The sequence below is a fragment of the Bombina bombina genome, chromosome 8, assembly GCF_027579735.1.
Source record: "Bombina bombina isolate aBomBom1 chromosome 8, aBomBom1.pri, whole genome shotgun sequence".
Classification (NCBI taxonomy): Eukaryota; Metazoa; Chordata; class Amphibia; order Anura; family Bombinatoridae; genus Bombina; species Bombina bombina.
In genome coordinates this window covers 248,596,321-248,623,125 of record NC_069506.1, presented here as the reverse complement: position 1 = coordinate 248,623,125, position 26,805 = coordinate 248,596,321, and the positions used below count along the sequence as shown (strand labels likewise).

Below are 26,805 nucleotides of genomic sequence, written 5' to 3'. Positions count from 1 at the left end.
TATCTTCACCATACCAGGTTCACCGATCGATCCAGAAGAGCTCCTCTGATGTCTTGATCCAAGCCCAAGCGGGGGGCTGAAGATGTCCATGATCCGGCTGAAGTCTTCATCCAAGCGGGAGCTGAAGAGGTCCATGATCCGGCTGAAGTCTTCTATCAATGGCATCTTCAATCTTCTTTCTTCCGGATCCATGTTCATCCCGCCGACGCGGAACATCCATCTTCACCGACGACTTCCCGACGAATGACGGTTCCTTTAAGGGATGTCATCCAAGATGGCGTCCCTCGAATTCCGATTGGCTAATAGGATTCTATCAGCCAATCGGAATTAAGGTAGGAAAATTCTGATTGGCTGATGGAATCAGCCAATCAGAATCAAGTTCAATCCGATTGGCTGATTCAATCAGCCAATCAGACTGAGCTTGCATTCTATTGGCTGTTCCGATCAGCCAATAGAATGCGAGCTCAATCTGATTGGCTGATCGGATCAGCCAATCGGATTGAACTTGATTCTGATTGGCTGATTCCATCAGCCAATCAGAATTTTCCTACCTTAATTCCGATTGGCCGATTGGGTGTATTGTATGTGTTATTTTTACAGGCAAAAGAGCTGAATTCTTTGGGGCATGCCCCGCAAAGGCTGTTCAGGGCTGGTAAGGTAAAAGAGCTTTGAACTTTTGTAATTTAGAATAGGGTAGGGCATTTTTTTATTTTGGGGGTCTTTGTTATTTTATTAGGGGCAGCAATCTATGAAGAGAAAAGACAGAAGCGCCACATGGCCCAATATTGTTTGATCCAGAATAAATAGATCTTAAGGTGATGAGTAAACTCACGTTTAGTAGAGCACCTCAGTTAGTGCTAGATATACGGTCTGGGATCTATTTGGTCACCCAGAAGACCAACTTCCTGCACAGGAGCTGATGTAAAGTGTAAAGCACCTCTCGTGGTGCTATAGAGGCATGAAGGGGTCAATTCAGTCACCCAACAGACTTGTAGCCAGACATCCAAATGGATCCAGAGGTGCAAAAGGAACCCACAATTGATCCAGAAAAGGAATTAATCCTCAGGAAAAGGATAAAAGATATATATCCCAAAGAAAGATGCAGCAAGTGTTCAAAATATTAAAAAGTGACTTTAATAAAATTGTAAAAATAACAGGCAACGCGTTTCTCAGCCAATGGCTGTTTCATCAGGCTTCATCATGAAGCCTGATGAAACAGCCATTGGCTGAGAAACGCGTTGCCTGTTATTTTTACAATTTTATTAAAGTCACTTTTTAATATTTTGAACACTTGCTGCATCTTTCTTTGGGATATATATCTTTTATCCTTTTCCTGAGGATTAATTCCTTTTCTGGATCAATTGTGGGATCCTTTTGCACCTCTGGATCCATTTGGATGTCTGGCTACAAGTCTGTTGGGTGACTGAATTGACCCCTTCATGCCTCTATAGCACCACGAGAGGTGCTTTACACTTTACATCAGCTCCTGTGCAGGAAGTTGGTCTTCTGGGTGACCAAATAGATCCCAGACCGTATATCTAGCACTAACTGAGGTGCTCTACTAAACGTGAGTTTACTCATCACCTTAAGATCTATTTATTCTGGATCAAACAATATTGGGCCATGTGGCGCTTCTGTCTTTTCTCTTCATAGATTGCTGCTCCTGGATCCTGGCCTGGATCATCACAGATAGCTGCCTCCCATCCCAATAGAGACTTTCACTTTATTATCACTGTGTTTGTTTTGATTGTTTATTACTTTTACCCTGTATCACATTGCTATCGATTAACACTGTATAACATTGCACATTGTATGATTTATCACTTTAAAACCACATTGACACTGGTTCCCACAGTATATCACCTTGATTTATCACTTTAGCATTTTTTAATATTAATCTAACATCTAGATACATAAGTATAGAATTATTATAGAAGTATAGAATTATTTGGTCACATCTTCTCTCCTACACTTAGGGCGCCCCCTCTTTTTCTTTTTTGATTTTATTAGGGGGCTTAGAGTAGGTGTAATTAGTTTAAAATTGTTGTAATTTTTTTCTAATGTTTGTAAATATTTTTTTATTTTTTGTAACTTAGTTCTTTTTTATTTTTTGTACTTTAGTTAGTTTATTTAATTGTATTTATTTGTAGGAATTGTGTTTAATTTATTTATTGATAGTGTAGTGTTAGGTTTAATTGTAGATAATTGCAGGTAGTTTATTTAATTTATTTATTGATAGTGTAGTGTTAGGTTTAATTGTAACTTAGGTTAGGATTTATTTTACAGGTAATTTTGTAATTATTTTAACTATTTTAGCTATTAAATAGTTCTTAACTATTTAATAGCTATTGTACCTGGTTAAAATAAATACAAAGTTGCTTGTAAAATAAATATAAATCCTAAAATAGCTATAATATAATTATAATTTATATTGTAGCTATATTAGGGTTTATTTTACAGGTAAGTATTTAGCTTTAAATAGGAATAATTTATTTAATAAGAGTTAATTTATTTCGCTAGATTTAAATTATATTTAATTTAGGGGGGTGTTAGTGTTAGGGTTAGACTTAGCTTTAGGGGTTAATCCATTTATTACAGTAGCGGCGAGATTCGGTCGGCAGATTAGGGGTTAATAATTGAAGTTAGATGTCGGCAATGTTAGGGAGGGCAGATTAGGGGTTAATACTATTTATTATAGGGTTATTGAGGCGGGAGTGAGGCGGATTAGGGGTTAATAACTTTATTATAGTAGCGGTGAGATCCGCTCGGCAGATTAGGGGTTAATAAGTGTAGGCAGGTGGAGGCGACGTTGAGGGGGGCAGATTAGGGGTTAATAAATATAATATAGGGGTCGGCGGTGTTAGGGACAGCAGATTAGGGGTACATAGCTATAATGTAGGTGGCGGCGCTTTGCGGTCGGCAGATTAGGGGTTAATTATTGTAGGTAGCTGGCGGCGACGTTGTGGGGGGCAGGTTAGGGGTTGATAAATATAATATAGGGGTCGGCGGTGTTAGGGGCAGCAGATTAGGGGTACATAGCTATAATGTAGGTGGCGGCACTTTGCGGTCGGCAGATTAGGGGTTAATTATTGTAGGTAGCTGGCGGCGACGTTGTGGGGGGCAGGTTAGGGGTTAATAAATATAATATAGGGGTCGGCGGTGTTAGGGGCAGCAGATTAGGGGTACATAGCTATAATGTAGGTGGCGGCGCTTTGCGGTCGGCAGATTAGTGGTTAATTATTGTAGGTAGCTGGCGGCGACGTTGTGGGGGGCAGGTTAGGGGTTAATAAATATAATATAGGGGTCGGAGGTGTTAGGGGCAGCAAATTAGGGGTACATAAGTATAACTTAGGTGGCGGTCGGCAGATTAGGGGTTAAAAATTTTTTATCGAGTGGCGGCGATGTGGGGGGACCTCGGTTTAGGGGTACATAGGTAGTTTATGGGTGTTAGTGTACTTTAGAGCACAGTAGTTAAGAGCTTTATAAACCGGCGTTAGCCCAGAAAGCTCTTAACTACTGACTTTTTTCTGCGGCTGTTGTTTTGTCGAGTTTTGTCGTTAGATTTCTAACGCTCACTTCAGCCACGACTCTAAATACCGGAGTTAGAAAGATCCCATTGAAAAGATAGGATACGCAATTGACGTAAGGGGATCTGCGGTATGGAAAAGTCGCGGCTGCAAAGTGAGCGTTAGACCCTTTCCTGACTGACTCAAAATACCGGCGGTAGCCTAAAACCAGCTTTAGGAGCCTCTAACGCTGGTTTTGACGGCTACCGCCCAACTCTAAATCTAGGCCTAACTAATTTAAAGAAAATGAATGTATAAAATGTGTTAATATAATTCCTTTAAATTAGCTTTAAAAGGTAAAATAAATACCTTTAGCAAGCTGGGGGAGCCAAGCTTATCCCGACCCTTCTTCGTAGAGCCAAAGAGGCCCATTTATCAAGCTCTGTATGGAGCTCGTGGGCCCGTGTTTCTGGCGAGTCTTCAGACTCGCCAGAAACAGCAGTTATGAGGCAGCGGTCTAAAGACCGCTGCTCCATAACCCTGTCCAATCGGTTGATTGTACGATTGGGTTGATTGACACCTCCCTGCTGGCGGCCGATTGGCCGCGAGTCTGCAGGGTGCGGCGTTACACCAGCAGCTCTTGTGAGCTGCTAGTGCAATGCTGAATACGGAGAGCGTATTGCTCTCCACATTCAGCGATGTCTGTCGGACCTGATCCACACTGTTGGATCAGGTCCGACAGACATTTGATAATTCGGCCTCAAAGTCCGTACTAATAGGATGATCCCAGAGCCTGCACTAAAGGAGAAGGTTTTTTACTGCAGGTTGTGGGATCCACTGCACTAAGCCTCCTGTTAGCTTGAACCTGGGCTTTATGAAGAATGGTCAGGATTAGCGGGATTCTCCGAGTGCACTATAGGTAAGTATAAAACTAAAGGTCACACTTTTTCCCCTGCAGCAAAGGAACATTTACATTTGTTTTTATGAAAACTAATGTAAATTTTACAAAATATCTAGTTTTGTTACATTTTAAACAGAACTAATACTGAATAGCAAAGGAATATTCTTAAAACAAAGTCTACAATTTATTGTGATCTCCTAAGTAATACAAATAAGTGACAGAAAATATTTAAATGCATTTCCAAGAATAAGCATATGAACACTGATAGGTGCAACAATAAAGGACCAGATTATATATGGCATTCTATTTAGCACTCCTGCTCGAGAGTAAACATCAGTAGAAATTATCTTTTTTTACACAATGCACTTATTACAAGTTGAAAGTAAAACGTTTGCATGCAAGCAAAACCTGATGCACTCTAACTTCCGGATTTCACAATACCAAAATTGCATTATTGTATTCTCCCCATAGACGTCAATTGAAAGCACAGAAGAAAAAAACCTAACACCTATCGCTTGCACACTAGCCTGACAGGAATTATTCATAGTGCACATTCCAATGTTCATACTAACAGAACAAAGTTATTTTTATTGTAAATATATATACAAAGACCTGTATTTGTAATCTATTCCTATAGCTATAAAAGTATAGATATATATTTTACATTAACATTATTAGATATATATATATAGAAATATGTATTTAAGAATAAAAATTACATTTTTTTCTATGTGCATGTCGTGATTCTTGTTTTGTGCTTTAGGTCTAATACATTGTCATTAAAAATTACTAATCTTAATCAGCAGATTATAGGTTTTGCGGTATAGTGCAGTAAGGCTATACCGCTGAAAAATTGGCCATTGGGCGTAGAATGGCAGGTCTTCCGTATTACAAGTCGCTGCGGTATAGCTATAACACAATCATTTTAGTCTGTAATGCAACAATCCATTCCGCACTCAAAAAATGACTTTTGAGTGTGGAATTTCCATACCGCTGTATTACAGGTTGTGCGTTCCATCTAAAATGATGCATTACAGCCTATACCACCCTGATCCATTCTGCAATCTGAGACCAGTAGTTATAGATTTTGCGAAACAAAAATGTTTCACAAAACTCATAACTAAAATGTTACAAAGTACACTAACACCAATAAACTACCTATTAACCCCTAAAACCGCCACCCTCCCGCATCACAAATACTATATTAAACTTATTAACCCCTAATATGCCCCCCACCCACATAGACAACACTATATAAAGATATTAACCCCTAAACTGCCGGCCCCCCACATTGCTACTACTATAATAAAGTATTAACCCCTAAACCGCTGTCCCCCCACATTGCTAATACTAAATTGAACCTATTAACCCCTAAAACACTGGCCCCCCACATCGCTACTACTATAATACACCTATTAACCCCTAAAATGCTGGCCCCCCACATCACTTATACTAAACTAAACCTATTAACCCCTAAACCGCCTGCCCCCACATTGCAAATCACTAAATTAAACTATTAACCCCTAAACCTAACACCCCCTAACTTTAAATTAAATTTACAATATAACTATCTTAAAATAAATAAAAAATTAACATTACCAAAAAATAAAAACACTAAAATTACGGAAAATAAAAAAACACTAAGATTACAAAAAAATAAACAAAATAATCCAAAATAATAGAAAAATACACCAAATCTTATAGCCCTATAAAAACAAAAAAGTCACCCCAAAATAAAAACAACCCCCTAACCTTACAATAGACTACCAATAGTCCTTAAAAGGGCCTTTTGTCGGGCATTGACCTAAGTTAAACAGCTCTTTTACTAAATTTTTACTAAAATTACTACGTCCCAACCTACTCCCCAAAATAAAAAGTTAATTCTAAAAAATCCAAAGCTACCCATTGCCCCTAAAGGGGCATTTGTATGGGCATTACCCTTAAAACGGCATTCATCTATTTTACTGCCCATTAAAATAAAAAAGCCCTATTCTAAAAAAAACACCCAAAAAAAACCTAACACTAACCCCAGGAAATGTACTCACATTTCCTGAAGTCCGGACATCCATCTTGATCCAGGCGGTGAGAAGTCTTCATCCAGGCGGTGATATCTTCCTCCATTGTTAGGGCATCTTCTATCTTCATCCCAGTGGCGTGGAGCTGTGGCGGCGTGGAGTGGAGCTGTCCAGGACCGGCGGCAACATCCAGTTCAGAACGTACTCTTCATTCGATCGACCACTGTACACTTAAGCTTGAATGCAAGGTACCCCTTATATATTGGGGTACCGTTGCATTCCTATTGACTGAAAATTTCAAATCAGCCAATAGGATGAGAGCTGCTTAAATCCTATTGGCTGATTTGAACAGGTAAGTTTTTATTTATTTTAAGATAGTTAAATTGTATATTTAATTTAAAGTTTGGGGGGGTGTTAGGTTTAGGGGTTAATAATTTAATTTAGTAATTTACGATGAGGGGGGCTGGTGGTTTAGGGGTTAATAGGTTTAGTTTATTAGTAACGATGTGGGGCCCAGTGGTTTAGGGGTTAATAAGCTTAGTTTATTGGTAGCGATCTGGGGGGCCAGCGGTTTATGGGTTAATAACTTTAATTAGTGTCAGCGATGTCAGGGGCGGCGGGTTAGGGGTATATAGACTAGGAGTTTATGTTAGAGTGTTAGATTTTTACATACATTTCTTTTCCCCATAGACATCAATGGGGATTGCGTTACGGCGATCGCCATTCCGCGATCACATTTGTTAGTTTTTTTCTGACACTTTATTTTTTTTTTTTAAAACATTTATTTATATTAAAGGAGGCATATTACAATAATCTGTACATTACAATAATACATTACAATAGTACATATAAAATATAAATAGTGCATCATCTTGAATACATTTTACATGTACAATTAAATAGTGAGAAAAAAAATATCAGAGCAAGGGGCAACAAGCCTCCTTACATTAATCAACATCCAAAAAGGGGTGCCATATAAAGTAGAACGGAGCTTTATGCCATACATACATAACTTTGTGCGATATTTCTAACCAATTTCCTCCTTAACTTTTCCTTTTTTATTTTAAACATAATGCTTCCCCAAACGCAGACCTACAAACACAACAATAACGACAACAATGACAACCACAAAAAACAAAATAAACAAGACAGAAAAAAAAAAAACTAGTACATCCAACTCTCTCGCCTCTCCTCCCCCTCTGGCTATCTCAATCCGTGTTCAACGCCCATTCCCCCGGGAAATGACCCGCCAGAATGTTTATCAGAACAAACTCAGTGTCCCTAAATGGTTTAATCAGTTTTTTTTGATGTGCAAGCGGAAGAGATCTTACCACGATTTCCCATTTCTTGAAAAATGCTGGCAAATATTTATCTAGTGGATATGGAATATTGAATTGTTCTATCGTAAAATGGTTGATCAAAGCATTTTTAAATTGTGCCAATGTAGGTGCGGCAAATGCTTTCCAGGATTTGAAGATAAGATTACGAGCCACTAAAATTATCGTATTTATAAGACTGTAATTCTTAGTTTTTCCCTGGAATTTCACCAGAAAGAAAATTTCTATTGGCAATAGCTTATGTTCCACTTTCAAAGTTACCGTCATCCAATAGGAGATTTTACTCCAATATTGGCGTATTTTCGGACAACTCCATAGACAGTGGAATATATCTGCTTCTGCTGATGAACATCTAGAACAAAGGATCCTTGTTTTATACCATTTGGAGAGAGTAGCCGGGGTAAGATATCTCTGTAAGCCAATTTTTATCTGTGACTCTCTCCAAGAAGTCGGGACCCAACTCTGTTGTGTTATTTTAAAGCTCCCTATAATAGTGTGATCATCTATGTCTGGGAAATACGTAAGCCATTTTGTGGTCATGTCATTCACCTGCATATTTGAAGCTTTCTGATTTAAAAAAAGGTACAGAGGGGAGATTGCATAAAGCCCTGCCGCGTAAAGGGAGATCTTCGCCTGTAGTTCGCCCCAAGCCCACTTATCCCCATTTTTTGAGCATAGCTCTTGGAGAAAGTGCCTAGCTTGGAGATAAGCATAAAACTCGCGAGGGCATAGATCGAATTGCATTGCAATTTCTTCAAACAATAAAGGGTGTCCAGCTGCATCCAGTAATTGGCTCATATTTTGGAGCCCTTTTGACGCCCAAACTTTAAATATCTGGTTAGAGAGACCTGGCCCAAACTCAGGATTACCGCATATGGGTAAGTATTGTGAAACATAAGGCGAGTAATTACTTTCCGTACATAGCCTCTGCCAGGCCACTATAACGTTCTTAAATGTGGTCAGAAAGAATACATTAGACGGAAGAGACGTAAGGGGGCAGTGTAAAATCGCCTTCAAACTAAATGGGGCCACAATTTGAGATTCCCAAGTAACTGAGGAAATTTGATCTTTTCGAGTTAACCAGTCGAGTGCAAATCTCGCTATAGTGACCAAATTATATGTCTGGATGTTAGGAAGTGCGAGGCCAGCTGACATCTTGGAGTTCATGAGTCTGTGGGGAGCAATTCGTGGTTTCTTCCCATTCCATAGAAAGTTCGAGCATGCCTTATTATAAATGATACTATCTTTTTTATGTAAAAAGCACGGGATATTCTGGAAGATATACAGGAATTTTGGGAAAATGACTGATTTAATTAAAGTTACACGAGCCGATAGAGATATGGGCAACATGGTCCACTCCTCTAGTTTCCTTTTACAATAGTCCAGACACGGCTTATAGTTTAACTTATACCAGTCTTCTGGGTTGTTAGATAGACAAAGACCAAGATAGGTAATCTGGGGGACCTCCAAGAAAGGGTGGTTACAAAAATGGGGGGGTTTTCTATAAAGCCAAAATAATTCTGATTTAGAGATATTAATCTTAAAACCCGAAATCTCTCCAAATTCTTGAATAAGCGCCTGTAGAATAGGTAAGGTCACTTTAAGGTTGGAAAGGAATAATAAGAGGTCATCCGCATAAAGAAGTAGCACCAGCTTTTCTCCTGCCAATACAATCCCATTCAGTTCTTGCCTTAAACGAATGGCCAAAGGCTCTACACTCAGGTTAAATAGAAAAGGGGAAAGGGGGCACCCTTGTCTGGTCCCTCTAAATAGATTGAAACACTGGGTAGACACATTATTTATAATTATCGCCGAAGAAGGGGCACTGTAAATTAACCGAATGTAGTTAATAAAATAACCAGGAAAACCAAACCTGTCTAAAGCGAAAAACAGATGATCCCAACCAACGCGGTCGAACGCTTTTTTGGCGTCGACCGTTAAAATTGCCTTATCTTCAATCTCGTGTGCCTTAACTGATTTATACTTGTTCCAGAAAGATTCAATCAAGATTAACAATTTCCTTGTATTTCTCACGGGATTCCGTTGGGACATAAAACCAGATTGATTCTCATGGATTAATTCGCCCATGTACGGTTTCAATCGAGAGGCTATAATAGCTGCAAGCAGCTTATAATCAATGTTAAGGACAGAGATCGGTCTGTAGGAACTGGGCATTTCAGGGTCTTTACCCTTTTTTAAGATTAACGAGATATTAGCTATAGTAAAGGAAGAAGAGCACTTCGTATTATCTGAAAAATAAGAGTTAAATAACATGGTCAATATAGGGGTCACCTGCTTTTGTAGAATTCTATAATATTCAATAGGGAGGGCATCTGGTCCGGCCGCTTTATTGGGTTTCGCATTCTTAATTGCCGATATAATTTCCTCTTCTGTAATTTTGGCGTTTATCACACCTCTAGCCTCCGAGGATAATATGGGCACCTTAATCTTTTCCCAAAATGCCGCTTTCTTATCAGGATTAATAGAGTCTTTTTTATATAGATCCTGAAAGAATTCAAAAAATACTCTTTCAATGTCAGAGTGTTTAGTGTATCTTGCGTCTCCATGCTTAATAGCAGAGATTGGATGTCTGGGGGATGCTTTAGCTAGTTTGGCCAAAAATTTCGCCGATCTACCTGTAAAGCCCCCATATGTTGCTTTCATTCTCAAATCTTCCTGGACACTCTGCTGTTTAATGTGCGTATCACGCAGTGTCTTTGCGGCAACATATGCGTCCCAGCATTCTCTGGTATGATTTATAATATAAGCTCTATATGTATTTTTAACCTGGTTAGCGAGTTGTCTGGTCGCCTGACTCCATTTCTTTTTCAAATGTGAGGAAAGAGATTTAATCTCCCTGCGTAAAACGGCCTTGGAAGCTTCCCAGAACAGTTCAATTTTATCAATATAGTTATAATTATTTTTATAATATTCTTCCCATTTCAAGCATAACTGGTTCTGAAATTTAATATTATTGGTCTTTTTCTGACACTTTAATCGCACCATAACGCACAACAAAAGAAAGTTTTGGCTTAACTTCTAATGACAGCGCTATGGAAAGTGCGATAACCCTTATTTTTTTGCGTTATTTACACACCCGGTTTAGCGCACAACTTGTAATCTTGGTGAATGTGTGTTATTGAAATATTAAAGATAAACTATAAAAAAAAATTATTATTAAAAATGATTATACAAACTGTAAAATATATATATATATATATATATAAAAAAACACAAGATATAGAGAGATGGCGCTAAAAACAATAGAGAGTATATATCACTAATAGAGCAAGTATATGCTAATATAATATACCATGCATATATTAACACGCAGGAAGCCTCAAAATTCTCTCACAAGCAACAAGTATGAAAGTGATATAGATGGAGATCAGGTGCTACCAGTCTCCAATATAGCAGATGAACAAATGAAATGTAGAGAGCAGTTCAATATTCTTTTTTCGATAGATGTGTGTCCCCCTTTGGGTGTGCACTTACGTTAAAATCCACCAATCATATGAGGTAAGGATGATTCGGTAACACTGATAAGGATTGGGCCCTCTGGAGTGTGTATCCACTGGTAGATAGAACTTTCTTTGCTGTAAATATCACTTGTCACTCTTGGTATTCAGGTAGATGGAAAATTTCTATCTCAATCACCATGCCATAAAAAGGAACCAAGAGAAATATAAAGTGTAATACTGTTTAATAATAACACATATATATGCACAAGTAGACAAATTCAAACTCACATGTAAAAACCTCAGCTGATGAGGTATGACAAAGACACATAAAATGTTTTCCAATCAACTCAGGCACAGCTTCAGGAAAAAGTTTTACAAATCCCAGCAAAAATTTATGTTCACAGTCCCAGAATACACTGAGGGTAATCCTTCTTAACACGATACCTTACGCGTTTCAAAGGGCTTAGTATGTCTAGTTCCCTTCTTCATCAGAGGTAAAATGAAATGTAAGCTCATGCCTTATATATGATACTCCATGTAGTGTTACAAATCATCCTAAAATCTCAATTCTCTTTACTTCCTGTCATTTGGACCGCAAGTCCCATATCCGGCAGAGTGACACGCATGACGTCACTTCCGGTTTCTGTGTTATAGGCTATGTTTGGGTATATCGCTCTCCTTGCTTCCTGCCTTTTGGACTGCATATACTATATCCGGAATAGTGACACGCATAACGTCACTTCCGGATACATTGTTATAGATTATGCTTTATAATACTACACTCTTTGACCATATTGTGGATCTGTTGGAACGCAAGTATTCTTCCGGTATAGTGACACGCAAGCCGTCACTTCCGGATTCAATTAAAAAAAACGGCTGCTATCTTTTTAACAAAATATATATGTATGTAGAGGCTGTATTACATATTTGCTCATTATGTGCATCACAAAAACATACCAGAGGGAATTACTTTTATGGACCCGCATATATAATAGCATTACTAAATCATGCTACTACGATAAACAAAATGTTAATGTTTATACTCTCCCTAATCTTTATAAAGTAATACTTCATAGGGAGTGTGAACCAGTGAATAAATACATTGGATCAAGAGTTAAACACATAGATAAAAGAGGATTCAAAATACAATTGTCTTAAAACTCTTATCTCAACTTGACATAAATACACATATAGATTTATAAAATACCATTCTAAAATAAATATGTTAAAAAAAATGTTGTTATAAATTATTATTTAAAAAATAAAAATAATTTTTTTATTTTATTTTTTATTTTTTGTTTTTATTATTTTACATAAAAAGAGGGGAAAGTTCTAATGGATCATATTTAAAATCACTTAAAAACTTTTTCATATTATCATGGGGGCATAACTAATTCTATATAACCTGTATAAGATGTACATTATAGTGCTACTCTAAATAGAAAACATATATATAAAATTTATACATACATAGGTCTTAAAGGGTATACGCTAAATTGGATGAAAGCCAGTTACTTGGGGATCATAAAAATTATAGGAACGCTGCTATATCACTATCTACATTGAGACCTGCTGGTGTTCTGGTGCCAAATGCATGGATCCAGAAGGTTTCTCTTTGTCTAAGCAGTAGTTCTCTATCACCTCCCGTCTTTCCCACATGCACATGTTCTAAGATCGTGCCTTTTAGGCATTCAGGATTTCGATCATGGGCCCGTCTATAGTGGTCTGACAGACTATGGGACTTAAGGCCCTCCTTAATATTAGTAGTTATATGTTCGTATAACCTTTTCTTATAGGGCCTAGTAGTCCTCCATATATATTGGAGGTTACATCCACATTGCACCAGATATACTACATATGTAGTTTTACAATTCGTAAGATGGCTGATTTTGCATTCTTTATCATTGGTAGCGGAATTCACTACTTTAGTGGGTCGGTTGCCATGATACATATGCTCACAGGACACGCAGTTTAAGCTGTTACACTTATAAAAACCCACAGTGCCTTTATTCAGCCATGTCCCCTTAGTTGTTTGGTCTTTTAGTTGGCTAGGAGCCATAATAGTCTTTAGATTTCTGTTTCTCCTAAAGATACAATTCGGTTTAGCTCCTATCTTATTTCGAAGCAAATGGTCTTTTTTCAGGATATACAAATGTTTATTTAGTATTTGTTTAATACCTGCAGATCCCTCATTGTATGTGGATATAAAACTAGTATACTGGTTATTAGACTTATTTTCATCTTGGCTATTATCCTCTTTGTTTGAATGTTTATTTTCCACCTTATTAAGTGCTCTGTCTACCCACTTCCTCTTATAGCCTTTCTCTAAGAATTTGTTTGTTAGTTTAGTAGACTCTTTTTCAAAGTCACTTTGCTTCGTACAGTTTCTTCTTACCCTCTCGAATTGTCCTACTGTAATATTTCTTATCCAGGAGGGATGATGGCTACTAGAGGCGTGTATATACCCATTACTATCGGTATCTTTAGTATGGAGTTTCGTCTTTACAACTCCTTCTTCGTGGAACAGGACCAAATCCAGAAATTCTATTTCTGTTTTACTATGTTTCTCTGTAAATTTTAGGTTCATATCAGTATCATTTAAGTATGTGTTTAACTCTTGATCCAATGTATTTATTCACTGTTTCACACTCCCTATGAAGTATTACTTTATAAAGATTAGGGAGAGTATAAACATTAACATTTTGGTTATCGTAGTAGCATGATTTAGTAATGCTATTATATATGCGGGTCCATAAAAGTAATTCCCTCTGGTACGTTTTTGTGGTGCACATAATGAGCAAATATGTAATACGGCCTCTACATACATATATATTTTGTTAAAAAGATAGCAGCCATTTTTTTTTATTGAATCCGGAAGTGACGGCTTGCGTGTCACTATACCAGAAGAATACTTGCGTTCCAACAGATCCACAATATGGTCAAAGAGTGTAGCATTATAAAGCATAATCTATAACAATGTATCCGGAAATGATGTTATGCGTGTCACTATTCCGGATATAGTATATGCGGTCCAAAAGGCAGGAAGCAAGGAGAGCGATATACCCAAACATAGCCTATAACACAGAAACTGGAATTGACGTCATGCGTGTCACTCTGCTGGATATGGGATTTGCGGTCCAAATGACAGGAAGTAAAGGGAATTGCGATTTTAGGATGATTTATAACACTACATGGAGTATCATATATAAGGCATGAGCTTACATTACATTTTACCTCTGATGAAGAAGGGAACTAGACATACTAAGCCCTTTGAAACGCGTAAGGTATCATGTTAAGAAGGATTACCCTCAGTGTATTCTGGGACGGTGAACATGAATTTTTGCTGGGATTTGTAAAACTTTTTCCTGAAGCTGTGCCTGAGTTGATTGGAAAACTTTTTATGTGTCTTTGTCATACTTCATCAGCTGAGGTTTTTAAATGTGAGTTTGAATTTTTCTACTTGTGCATATATATGTGTTATTATTAAACAGTATTACACTTTATATTTCTTCTACTCTAAGAGATTGGCAGTCTATTGGAATAGGAGAGTTTATTGACACTTAGAGGTGCAGAATATATATTATAATATCTCATCCCTACCTCAGCAGCACTACAGGGTGAGCTAAAGGGTGTGTACCTAATAGCTTTCTGTCTTACATTTATATATATATATATATATATATATATATATATATATATACATACATTTAAAAATCAATGGATTGATGTTTGTGTACATATCAACATTTACAGAATGGTTAGGATGTTTAAAATATTGATATAAAAATGTTCATCTTGTTATGAATCTAAGATATGTGTATATGATATGTTGCCTTGGATAGTACCTATTGTCGCATAAAGTCTACAATTAGTACCTACTATATATAGCGGCATTGATAATAATGTTGCAAATCATAACTTGGTTTTATTACTATGTAACATAAGTCTCGACTTATGTTACATAGTAACATAAGTTACTATGTAAGAGGCCATGGGGGGTAGTTATCAACGTGTCTATTTTACCTGTCTTCACCGGCCCAATACGCCCGCCTAAGCTCGCCTCACATCGCCGCCGCGGACCTGCAAAAATTCGCCAAAGTTATCAAAAAAGCTGTAAAAAAGCCACGCACCAAGTATGGGGTGATGAGCAGCGGATTGTGAGAGTTATCACTCATCCGATCTCGCTGCTCTTCGGCTTTTTTACAGCTTTCTTGCTAGCCTGTCACTAAGCACCCACACTAAACTACACTGTTCTACCCCCTATACCGGCACCCCCGGAGCCCCCCGCAACTCAATAAAGTTAGTAAACCCTAAACCGCCGCTCCTAGACCCCGCCGCAACTCTTATAAATGTATTAACCCCTAAACCGCCGCTCCCGGACACCGCCGCAACCTACATTATACCTAGTAACCCCTATCCTGCCCCCCCTATACCGCCGCCCTCTATAATAAAGTTATTAACCCCTATCCTGCTGATCCCGCACCTCGCCGCAACTAAATAAATAGTTTAACCCCTAAACCGCCGCTCCCTGACCCCGCCACAACTATAATATATGTATTAACTCCTAAACCGCCACTCCCGGACCCCGCCGCAACCTATATTAAATTTATTAACCCCTATCCTGCCCCCCCTACACCGTCGCCACCTATAATACATTTATTAACCCCTATCCTGCCCCCCACTACACCGCCGCCACTGTAATAAAATTATTAACCCCTAAACCTAAGTCTAACACTAACCCTAACACCCCCCTAACTTAAATATTAATTAAATAAATCTAAATAATATTTCTATTATGAACTAAATTAATCCTATTTAAAACTAAATACTTACCTATAAAATAAACCCTAATATAGCTACAATATAAATAATAATTATATTGTAGCTATGTTAGGATTTATTTTTATTTTACAGGTAGCTTTCAATTTATTTTAACTAGGTACAATAGCTATTAAATAGTTATTAACTATTTAATAGCTTACCTAGCTAAAATAAAGAGAAATTTACCTGTAAAATAAAAACTAACCTAAGTTACAATTACACCTAACACTACACTATCATTAAATAAATTATTCCTATTTAAAACTAAATACTTACCTGTAAAATAAACCCTAAGATAGCTACAAAGTAATTAATAATTACATTGTAGCTATCTTAGGATTTATATTTATTTTACAGGCAACTTTGTATTTATTGTAGCTAGTTAGAATAGTTATTAAATAGTTATTAACTATTTAATAACTACCTAGCTAAAAGAAATACAAAATTACATGTAAAATAAATCCTAACCTAAGTTACAATTAAACCTAACACTACACTATAATTAAATAAATTAAATAAATTAAATTAAATACAATAACTACAATTAAATACAATTACATAAACTAACTAAAGTACAAAAAATAAAAAAAGCTAAGATACAAAAAATAAAAAAATAGGTTACAAACATTTAAAAAATATTACAACAATTTTAAGCTAATTACACCTAATCTAAGCCCCCTAATAAAATAACAAAGCCCCCCAAAATAAAAAAATTCCCTACCCTATTCTACATTAAAAAAGTTCAAAGCTCTTTTACCTTACCAGCCCTTAAAAGGGCCTTTTGTGGGGCATGCCCCAAAGAATTCAGCTCTTTTGCCTGTAAAAGAAAAATACAACCCCCCAAACATTAAAACCCACCACCCACATACCCCTAATCTAACCCAAACCCCCCTTAAAATAACCTAACACTAATCCCCTGAAGATCATCCTATCTTTAGTCGTCTTCACTCAGCCGAGCCACCGATGGAACTGAAGAGGAGATCCGGAGCGGCAGAAGTGATCCTCCAAGGGGCGCTGAAGAAATCTTCCATCCAATGAAGTGATCCTCCAGGCGGCGCTGAAGAAGTCTTCTATCCGGGCGATGTCATGTTCCAAGCGGCGCTGAAGAAGTCTTCTATCCGGGCGATGTCATCTTCCAAGCGGGGTCTTCAATCTTCAATCTTCATCCCGCCGACGCGGAACATCCTTCTTTCCCAACGGACTACCGACGAATGAAGGCTCATTTAAGGGACGTCATCCAAGATGGCGTCCCTTCAATTCCGATTGGCTGATAGGATTCTATCAGCCAATCGGAATTAAGGTAGGAAAAATCTGATTGGCTGATTGAATCAGCCAATCAGATTGAAGTTCAATCCGATTGGCTGATCCAATCAGCCAATCAGATTGAGCTCGCATTCTATTGGCTAATCCGATCAGCCAATAGAATGCGAGCTCAATCTGATTGGCTGATTCAATCAGCCAATCAGATTTTTCCTACCTTTATTCCGATTGGCTGATAGAATCCTATCAGCCAATCGGAATTGAAGGGACGCCATTTTGGATGACCTCCCTTAAAGGAGCCTTCATTCGTCGGTAGTCCATCGGGAAGGAAGGATGTTCTGCGTCGGCGGGATGAAGATTGAAGATCCCGCTTGGAAGATGACATAACTCGGATAGAAGACTTCTTCAGCGCCGCTTGGAAGATGACATCGCCTGGATAGAAGAGTTTTTCAGCGCCGCCTGGAGGATCACTTAATCGGATGGAAGATTTCTTCAGCGCCCCTTGGAGGATCACTTCTGCCGCTCCGTATCTCCTCTTCAGTTCCATTGGTGGCTCGGCTGAGTGAAGACGACTAAAGGTAGGATGATCTTCAGGGGATTAGTGTAAGGTTATTTTAAGGAGGGTTTGGGTTAGATTAGGGGTATGTGGGTGGTGGGTTTTAATGTTGGGGGGGTTGTATTTTTCTTTTACAGGCAAAATAGCTGAATTCTTTGGGGCATGCCCCACAAAAGGCACTTTTAAGGGCTGGTAAGGTAAAAGAGCTTTGAACTTCTTTAATGTAGAATAGGGTAGGGAATTTTTTTATTTTGGGTGGCTTTGTTATTTTATTAGGGGGCTTAGATTAGGTGTAATTAGCTTAAAATTGTTGTAATATTTTTTAAATGTTTGTAAGTTATTTTTTTTATTTTTTGTAACTTAGCTTTTTTTATTTTTTGTACTTTAGTTAGTTTATGTAATTGTATTTAATTGTAGTTATTTGTATTTAATTTATTTAATTTATTTAATGATAGTGTAGTGTTAGGTTTAATTGTAACTTAGGTTAGGATTTATTTTACAGGTAATTTTGTATTTCTTTTAGCTAGGTAGTTATTAAATAGTTAATAACTATTTAATAACTATTCTAACTAGCTACAATAAATACAAAGTTCCCTGTAAAATAAATATAAATCCTAAGATAGCTACAATGTAATTATTAATTACATTGTAGCTATCTTAGGGTTTATTTTACAGGTAAGTATTTAGTTTTAAATAGGAATAATTTATTTAATGATAGTGTAGTGTTAGGTGTAATTGTAACTTAGGTTAGTTTTTATTTTACAGGTAAATTTCTCTTTATTTTAGCTAGGTAAGCTATTAAATAGTTAATAACTATTTAATAGCTATTGTACCTAGTTAAAATAAATTGAAAGTTACCTGTAAAATAAAAATAAATCCTAACATAGCTACAATATAATTATTATTTATATTGTAGCTATATTAGGGTTTATTTTATAGGTAAGTATTTAGTTTTAAATAGGATTAATTTAATTCATAATAGAAATATTATTTAGATTTATTTAATTAATATTTAAGTTAGGGGGTGTTAGGGTTAGTGTTAGACTTAGGTTTAGGGGTTAATCATTTTATTACAGTGGCGGCGGTGTAGTGGGGGGCAGGATAGGGGTTAATAAATGTATTATAGGTGGTGACGGTGTAGGGGGGGCAGATTAGGGGTTAATAAATTTAATATAGGTTGCGGCAGGGTCCGGGAGCGGCGGTTTAGGGGTTTATACATTTATTATAGTTGCGGCGGGGTCAGGGAGCGGCGGTTTAGGGGTTAATACGTATAGAGTAGCTTGCGGTGGGCTCCGGGAGCGGCGGTTTAGGGGGTAATAACTTTATTTAGTTGCGGCGGTGTAGGGGGGGCAGATTAGGGGTGTTTAGACTCGGGGTACATGTTAGGGTGTTAGGTGTAGACATCTCCCATAGGAATCAATGGGATGTCTGTCAGCAGCGAACTTGTACTTTCGCTATGGTCAGACTCCCATTGATTCCTATGGGATCCGCCGCCTCCAGGGCGGCGGATTGAAAACAAGGTACGCTGGGCCGTAAAAGTGCCGAGCGTACCTGCTAGTTTTTTGATAACTAGCAAAAGTAGTCAGATTGTGCCGCACTTGTGTGCGGAACATCTGGAGTGACGTAAGAATCAATCTGTGTCGGACTGAGTCCGGCGGATCGAAGCTTACGTCACAAAATTCTACTTTTGCCGGTCTCTAGCCTTTGATAACTAAGGCGAATCAGCCTCGCCACAAATACGCTGCGGAATTCCAGCGTATTTGAGGTTGACGGCTTGATAACTAGGCCCCAATATCTGTTTTAGATTGGTGTCATGCTCTGACCCCTCCCCTTCTGAAATGTCATATCATGACATAACCCAATGGATGATAAGCGACCCAGAAATACACCTTACAGATGTGTGTATTTATGAGCTAAACTATAGCACCTTACTAATGGTTATTCAAATGTCATACCTGATTGATTATTTATTGCTAACTTTGGATTAATACAGTTACGCCGTTCTTACTATTAGACCCTCCCCTTTTAATACATCATATGACGCTATATCCAATAAGATTGGAGCAGTCTGTTTAAATAATTTCCCCATAAGCAAAGATTGCAAGCAGTTTTTCCAATGGCGACCAAGACGCAGTACAAAGGTATGTTAATGTAACAATAATGTTTCTTTATATCCTAAATTCCTAAAATGATGGATTATGCAGTACACTGCTACATTTGTTACAACCCCCACTAACACAATAATGGATCTATGCCAATCGAATTTGTACTTGATCTCCTTAAAACGTGTTTAACACATAATTATTTTAAATTTGAAAATACATTCTTTTTACAATTGGTGGGAACCACCTTGGGTTCTCCTATGGCACCCTCATACACCAATTTATTTATGGCATGGTATGAAAATAAATACATTTATAATCAAGAAAATCCCAATGTATTAAACACTATTGGGGGGATATTTATCAAAGCGTCAACTATGTTACATTCGTGGGCATCAATATACTTGCCAAACATTGCGGCCGAGGATCTGAATACGATGTCCATATTTATAAAAAAAAGCCTGATTTGAACAGTCAATAGAATTTCAGTAGCTCTCATCCTATTGGCTTATTTGAACAGCCAATAGGATTTCAGAAGCTTGCCTCCTATTGGCTTATTTGAATTTAACACTCAAATCATCCAATAGAATACAAGGGACACCATCTTGAATCGCGTCCCTTGCATTGAAGCTTCAGTTTACGGTGGCGACCATAAGAAGAGGAGCTCTGCGTCGGATGACTTCAGGATGGACCTGCTCAGCACCGCAGGGATGAAGATAGAAGTTGCCGCTTGGATGAAGACTTCTTCCGCCTGGATGGATGAAGACAGCCCCACCTGGATGAAGACTTCTTCTGCCTGGATGGATGAAGACATCGCCGCCTGGATGAAGACTTCTCCGTCTGGATGTTGGGACTTCAGAACTGTAAGTGGATCTTCGGGGGTTAGTGTTAGGATTTTCTTAATTTTTTTGGGGTGGGTTTTTATTTTAGATTAGGGTTTGAGCTTGTAAAAGAGCTAATTTCCTTTTCAGGGCAATGGGTAGCTTAGAATTTTTTTAGAGTTAGGGTTTTTATTTGTGGGGGGTTGGTTGGGTGGTGGGTTTTACTGTTGGGGGTATTTTTTTTAACAGGTAAAAGAGCTGATATCTTTAGGGCAATGCCCCACAAAAGGCGCTTTTAAGGGCCATTAGTAGTTTATTGTAGGCTGGGGGGGGTATTTGGGGGGGCTTTTTTATTTTAATAGGGCTATTAGATTAGGTGTATAAAAAAACTTGGGGATAATTTCGTTTTTTATTTTTTGTAATTTGGTGTTTGTTATTTTTTTGTAATGTAGTGTTTGTTTGTTTTTGGTAATTAATACCTTGTAATAATGTTTAATTGTATATTTAAATAATTTTAGTAGTGTTAGGTTTTTTAATATGTAATTTAGTTTATTTAATTGGTAGTTTAATTTAACTTTAGTATAATAGTTAGGATAGGTTAATTTGTAGTTTAAAATTAGTTTATTTTAATTCTATAGGTTAGTTTTAATTTATATTAAGATAGGGATCTTATAATTTTAATTTAAAGTTAAGGGGTTGTTAGGTTTAGGGGTTAATAGCTTAATTTAGTTTTTAGTGTTGGTGATGTGGGAGGCCAGAAGTTTAGGGGTTAATAAGTTTATTTAGTGGCGGGGAGCGGTGGAATATGGGTTAATACATTTTATTTGTGTCGCCGATGTCGGGCGGCAGATTAGGGGTGTTTAGACTCGGGGTTTATGTTAGGGCGTAACTTTTTTTAAACCATAGAAATCAATGGGGTATATTTCATTCTCTTGCAGCATCGAACATAAGCTTTCGTTGCTTTCTGACTCCCATTGATTTCTATGGCATCTGCGACCTCAAGGGTGGCAGTTTGAAAACCAGGTACGGTGCGTCGGAATAGCCGCAAGCATACCTGTTAAATGTTTGATAAATTTGAAAAAGTGTCAAATAGAGACAAATGTGTATTCAGAACATCTGTAATGACGTAAGCATCGATCTGCGTCGGATTGAGATCGCGGGATCGTATGTTACGTCACAAATTTCAAATTTCAACATGTTACGTCACAATTTTCAAATTTCAACATTTGCTGATCTTGACGCTTTGAGAACTAGGTCGGATCAATCTCGCAACAATTACGATGCGGAATTCCAGCGTATTTTCGATTGGCGCTTTCATAAATAGGCCCCTATATATTTATATATATATATATATATATATATATATATATATATATATATATATATATACAGTATATATACACTTACATACATACATATATTTTTTTTACATTATCTATAATAATTTTGAATAATTAGTATGAAGCCTTTTTAATATTTTATATTTCATATGTCAATAACGCGCATTAAGATTAATAATTTTCAATGTGCGCTAACCTGACACCACGTTAGGTATTGGTATATACAGATATGTACCAATGAAAATAAAATTTTCCTGTAAGTGAATGTATGCATACATACAATATAGCCCTTTGCAGTCAAGCACCATGTACCATTTAACTCTGAGTGTAACTGTAATTTTCAATATATTTATCTTGTGTTTGGTGAAACTTTTTTTTAACGCACTACACTGTACTCTAACATGATTTAAAATGTGATTGTGCTCTCACATTTGCGTTTACTTTCAACTTGTAATATGCGTGCTATTACCGTCACATGCAAAGAGCAAAACATTTTTTTTTTTGCTTGTGTGGAACATTTAGAGTGCCACTTGTAATCTAGCCCAAAGCTTCTAGGTAATTTAAAGCTATAGTTATCACCACAAATAATTAATCAATATTTATTTACAACATTTTATTTCAATATATGATTAGCAAAATACAATTAATTATTTATAAAGCAACTTTTTTCTCATTATCTTCCAATAAACGTTGACATAAAGTCTACAGTTGAAACTAAAGTCAAAATTAAACTTTCATGATTTAGATAGAGCATCAAATTTCAAGAGACTTTGCAATTTACTTCTATTATCAATTTTTCTTTTTCTGGGGCTGCGTTAGGAGCTGAACGCTGCTTTTTTGCAGGTGTTAGGTTTTTTTCAGCCCATACTGCCCCATTGTTTCCTATGGGGGAATCGTGCACAAGCACGTTTTTGAAGCTGGCCGCGTCCGTAAGCAACGCTGGTATTGAGAGTTGCAGTGGCGGTAAATTATGCTATACGCTCCCTTTTTGGAGCCTAACGCAGCCCTTCTGTGAACTCTAAATACCAGCGGTATTTAAAAGGTGCGGGGGGAAAAATACACGCATAGCTAACGCACCCCTTTGGCCGCAGAACTCTAGCCGAAATAAAGTTACCAAGAGAACAAAGAAAAATTAATAATAGGAGTAAATTGTAAAGTTGATTCAAATCGCATGATCTATCTGAACCATGAAAAAAAAAAATTTGGGTTTAATATCCCTTTAAGTACCTTGAATAGTACTATACATTTTTTTGAATTTATATGAATTTAGTAGTCTTGCACTATAATTAACAATTTAATAACTAATAATTACATATATTTCATCTCATGTAACTATCTATACTTAAGAACCTTTCATCTCTTCAAGTAAGTATGAAATCAGATAACTGTCATAATAATAAAAATAACTGATAGGAAATATTTAAAGACAAGATTTTCAGGTGTGGTTTTGAAAAATAATCATAGAAATTAAGCACTCACCTTATATAAAAGAAAATAACTAGAATTGCTAGTATCAAAGCTATGCCAGCAGCTAGGCATCCCAAAATCACAGGTAAATCAGTAACTTCAGAGGCTCTGTTTTCTTCCCCTACAATAACAATAACAATAATCATAATAATAAAGATAATATAATTAAACTACTTTATATGGGTTAGTTGCCAAATGTTTAAATTATCCATCTAGTTAATGGTACCTAAGAATAATATTAGAAAATAAACTATGTATCATATATAAAGAATTCTAAATATTAATAAATGTTTTTGTTTTAAAAGTTTCCTAGAAGTGTCCACTGTCCATGTACTTAAATAAATCATTCTAAATTCTAACATCAGTTAATTTGACCTGGGTGTTTAGGTCTAGAAGGTGGTCTCAAGGTGGGTTCTTGCACAAGTAGGGCTAAATGCAAATTTTTTTTTACATTATCTATAATAATTTTGAATATATAGTATGAAGCCTTTTTAATATTTTATATTTAATATTTCAATAACGCACATTAAAGGGCCATAATACCCAAATGTTTAAACACTTGAAAGTGATGCAGTATAGCTGTAAAAAGCTGACTAGAAAATATCACCTGAACATCTCTATGTAAAAAAGAAAGATATTTTACCTCAAAAGTTTCTCAGTAGCCACATCCCATTGTAAAAGACTTCTTTAAGTGCAACAAATCAGTATGTCTGTCCCGGGACAGAAGAAGGAGTGAGCTTTCATGCACACTCATCTTATTTCCCTATTCAGTTTAAGGAAGTTTACAATGAAATCTCATGAGAGTTAAGTCAAATCTCATGAGATCACGGTAAAAGAGTTCATGACCTCAGCACTGTTGATGCTGATTGGCTGCTGTTCATTTCCTCATATTTTTTTTACCTGCAGCTGAGCAGCAGCTGAGTATAACTTTTTACACAGAACTTACTCTGCTGAGCTGAGGAGATTGTGAGGTAAAATATCTTCCTTTTTTACATAGAGATGCTCAGGTGATATTTTCCTGTCAGCTTTTTACAGTTATACCGCATCAGTTTCAAGTGATTTAGCATATGAGTATTATGTCCCTTTAAGATTAGTAATTTTCAATGTGCGCTAACCCGACACCACGTTATGTATTGGTATATACAGATATATAGATTTACAATGAAAATAAAATTTTCCTGTAAGTCTGCTCGCTCAATGATAATTCGGCCCCAATGTTCCAACTAATCGTGCCCCCCCCAAGACTTGGTTGGCATGAATATCAGGCAACTATAGCTTTAAACAGGAACCGGCTCAAGATATTTTGCTGCCTGGGTCAGAGAATGAAATAATGCCGCCCCAGTAGTAACATTACTGATTAACATATCGGCCTACTAGCCTGGTCACTGACATTTCTAAGCCTACCTACCTGCATGCAACCAATGTTTATGCACAATTAGTGGGAAGGTAGTTAGTGATGAGATGCACTTGCCCCATGTTTATTTTCACCTCTAACCGGTTCTGTGTCTTTGTGCATTATGAGGTTATGCTGCTGGGATCCTGCAACTTCCCCCAGGGAGGGAAAGGAAAGGAGTGGTCTGGGTCTGAAAGTGACTGACTCAGTCAATGAAGTGCTGCCTTGGTTCATTGGACCCACTTGGTCCTAATGTTAAACTGGTCCTGGTTTTAAAGGGCTAAATTAACTGCAAATCAGTATCAGAGATTATTGTTTTCAGCATCAGTAGATAAGACAAAGTTTTTTGTTCTGTAAGATAGTGTTTGTAGGAATTTTATGAATTTTGCTATAAAAACAACAAAAACAACAAAAAGACTTTAGGGCCGATTTAACATTGTGCGAGCGGACATGATCCGATATTGCGGATCATGTCTGCTGCATATCGATAAATGTCATGGTAAACTGCTGGCGCCCAGCAGGGGATGTCAACCTGATTGTATTTGATCGGGTTAATTTCCGGAAATGTCTGTCCGCTGCCTCAGAGGAAGTGGACAGGTTATGGAGCTCGCCAGAAACACGGGTGCTTGATAAATATGTCCCTTTGAGGCGGATTTCAGTTTGTTTTTCATGGCTTTTTAAGTATAAAAAAGGCCTTTTTGACTGTTTCTCAGAGCAAACATGTTTTCAATTCTTCAAAAAAAGTCTTGTTTTTTACCTGCAACCAAAAAAAATCTCAAGAAATAAAATCCATTTTCTTGATACTTTTCAGGAGGTTTTCAAGACCATTTTACACATCAAATTTGACAACTACAAATAGATTTATTATATTTTGAGCGGACATGATTCGCTATAGTGAAATGCTTGTGCAATGCCGCCCCCTGTTCACCAACGGCCAATTGGCCGATAGCAGGGGCTGTCGTATCGGATCGGGATGATTTAAATCCACCACCTAAAAACGAGCCTGAAACGATGGGACTCCAAAGCAGAATTCCTAAATGGAGCCCCTTAAGGTACTTGATAAAATATAAAAATTTAAAAATATAAAGTATAAAGCATTACAAGACTATTTGGAATAATTCTATTATGTTGCATACTTGAAATAGCCACAGATGGCATTGTAGATGTTTTTTGCATATATGGTCTACATTCATTAAAGCTATATTCATAGCTATTGTATAATCCATCTGCAGTGGGCAGGACACAAATTTATATATGCATATGTATTTAACCCCTTAACGGCCAGTGTCGTACCCTGTACGACGCTGGTCACTATGCTCTTAAGGACCAGCAATGTACCCTGTACGTCGCTGCAGTCCTGGGCTTCTCTCTGCCGCAATCTCGCTAGAAATAGTGAGATCGCACTATTTCTGTATGCCCCATGAGTGGGGCACTGCTGAAATAGATTTGCAGAGTTACCAATGCAGAGAGGGCGGCCCATAGCCAGTGCGTGTTATGGATCCTGCAAGTGTCCGACATGAGCGTGCAAGGAGGGGTGCGGGGCTCAGGAGCATGTGCGTGAATTCGTCAATTGTGAACAGCCGAAGGAGGGAGAGGGGAATTGAAAGGGATCCAGGGGCAGGAGGGTAGGGTATTGAGGGGGGAAGCTACACTACAGAATATAGGGGATACATATATATATAATAATAATAACTAGTATTTTTTATAGCGCCTTTCTCCCAATGGGACTCAAAGTGCTTTTTCAGCGTTTGCACTCAGAATTAACCAAATCGGCAGCTGAATAGTAATAGTTGCTATAATTACCCAATTTAATGGTACTCATTTA

The 26,805-nt window shown here is 37.3% G+C and overlaps 1 protein-coding gene across 2 annotated transcripts in view; it reads right to left on the bottom strand.

Annotated features, from left to right (window-relative positions):
• Window positions 1-26,805, bottom strand: part of LOC128639088 (B-cell receptor CD22) — a 281,839-nt gene that overhangs the window by 15,395 nt on the left and 239,639 nt on the right. For both annotated transcript variants that reach the window (XM_053691238.1, XM_053691239.1), the window contains one exon: window positions 23,600-23,708. In XM_053691238.1, the coding sequence (XP_053547213.1) occupies window positions 23,600-23,708 (109 nt within the window). The remainder of the gene's footprint in view (window positions 1-23,599; window positions 23,709-26,805) is intronic.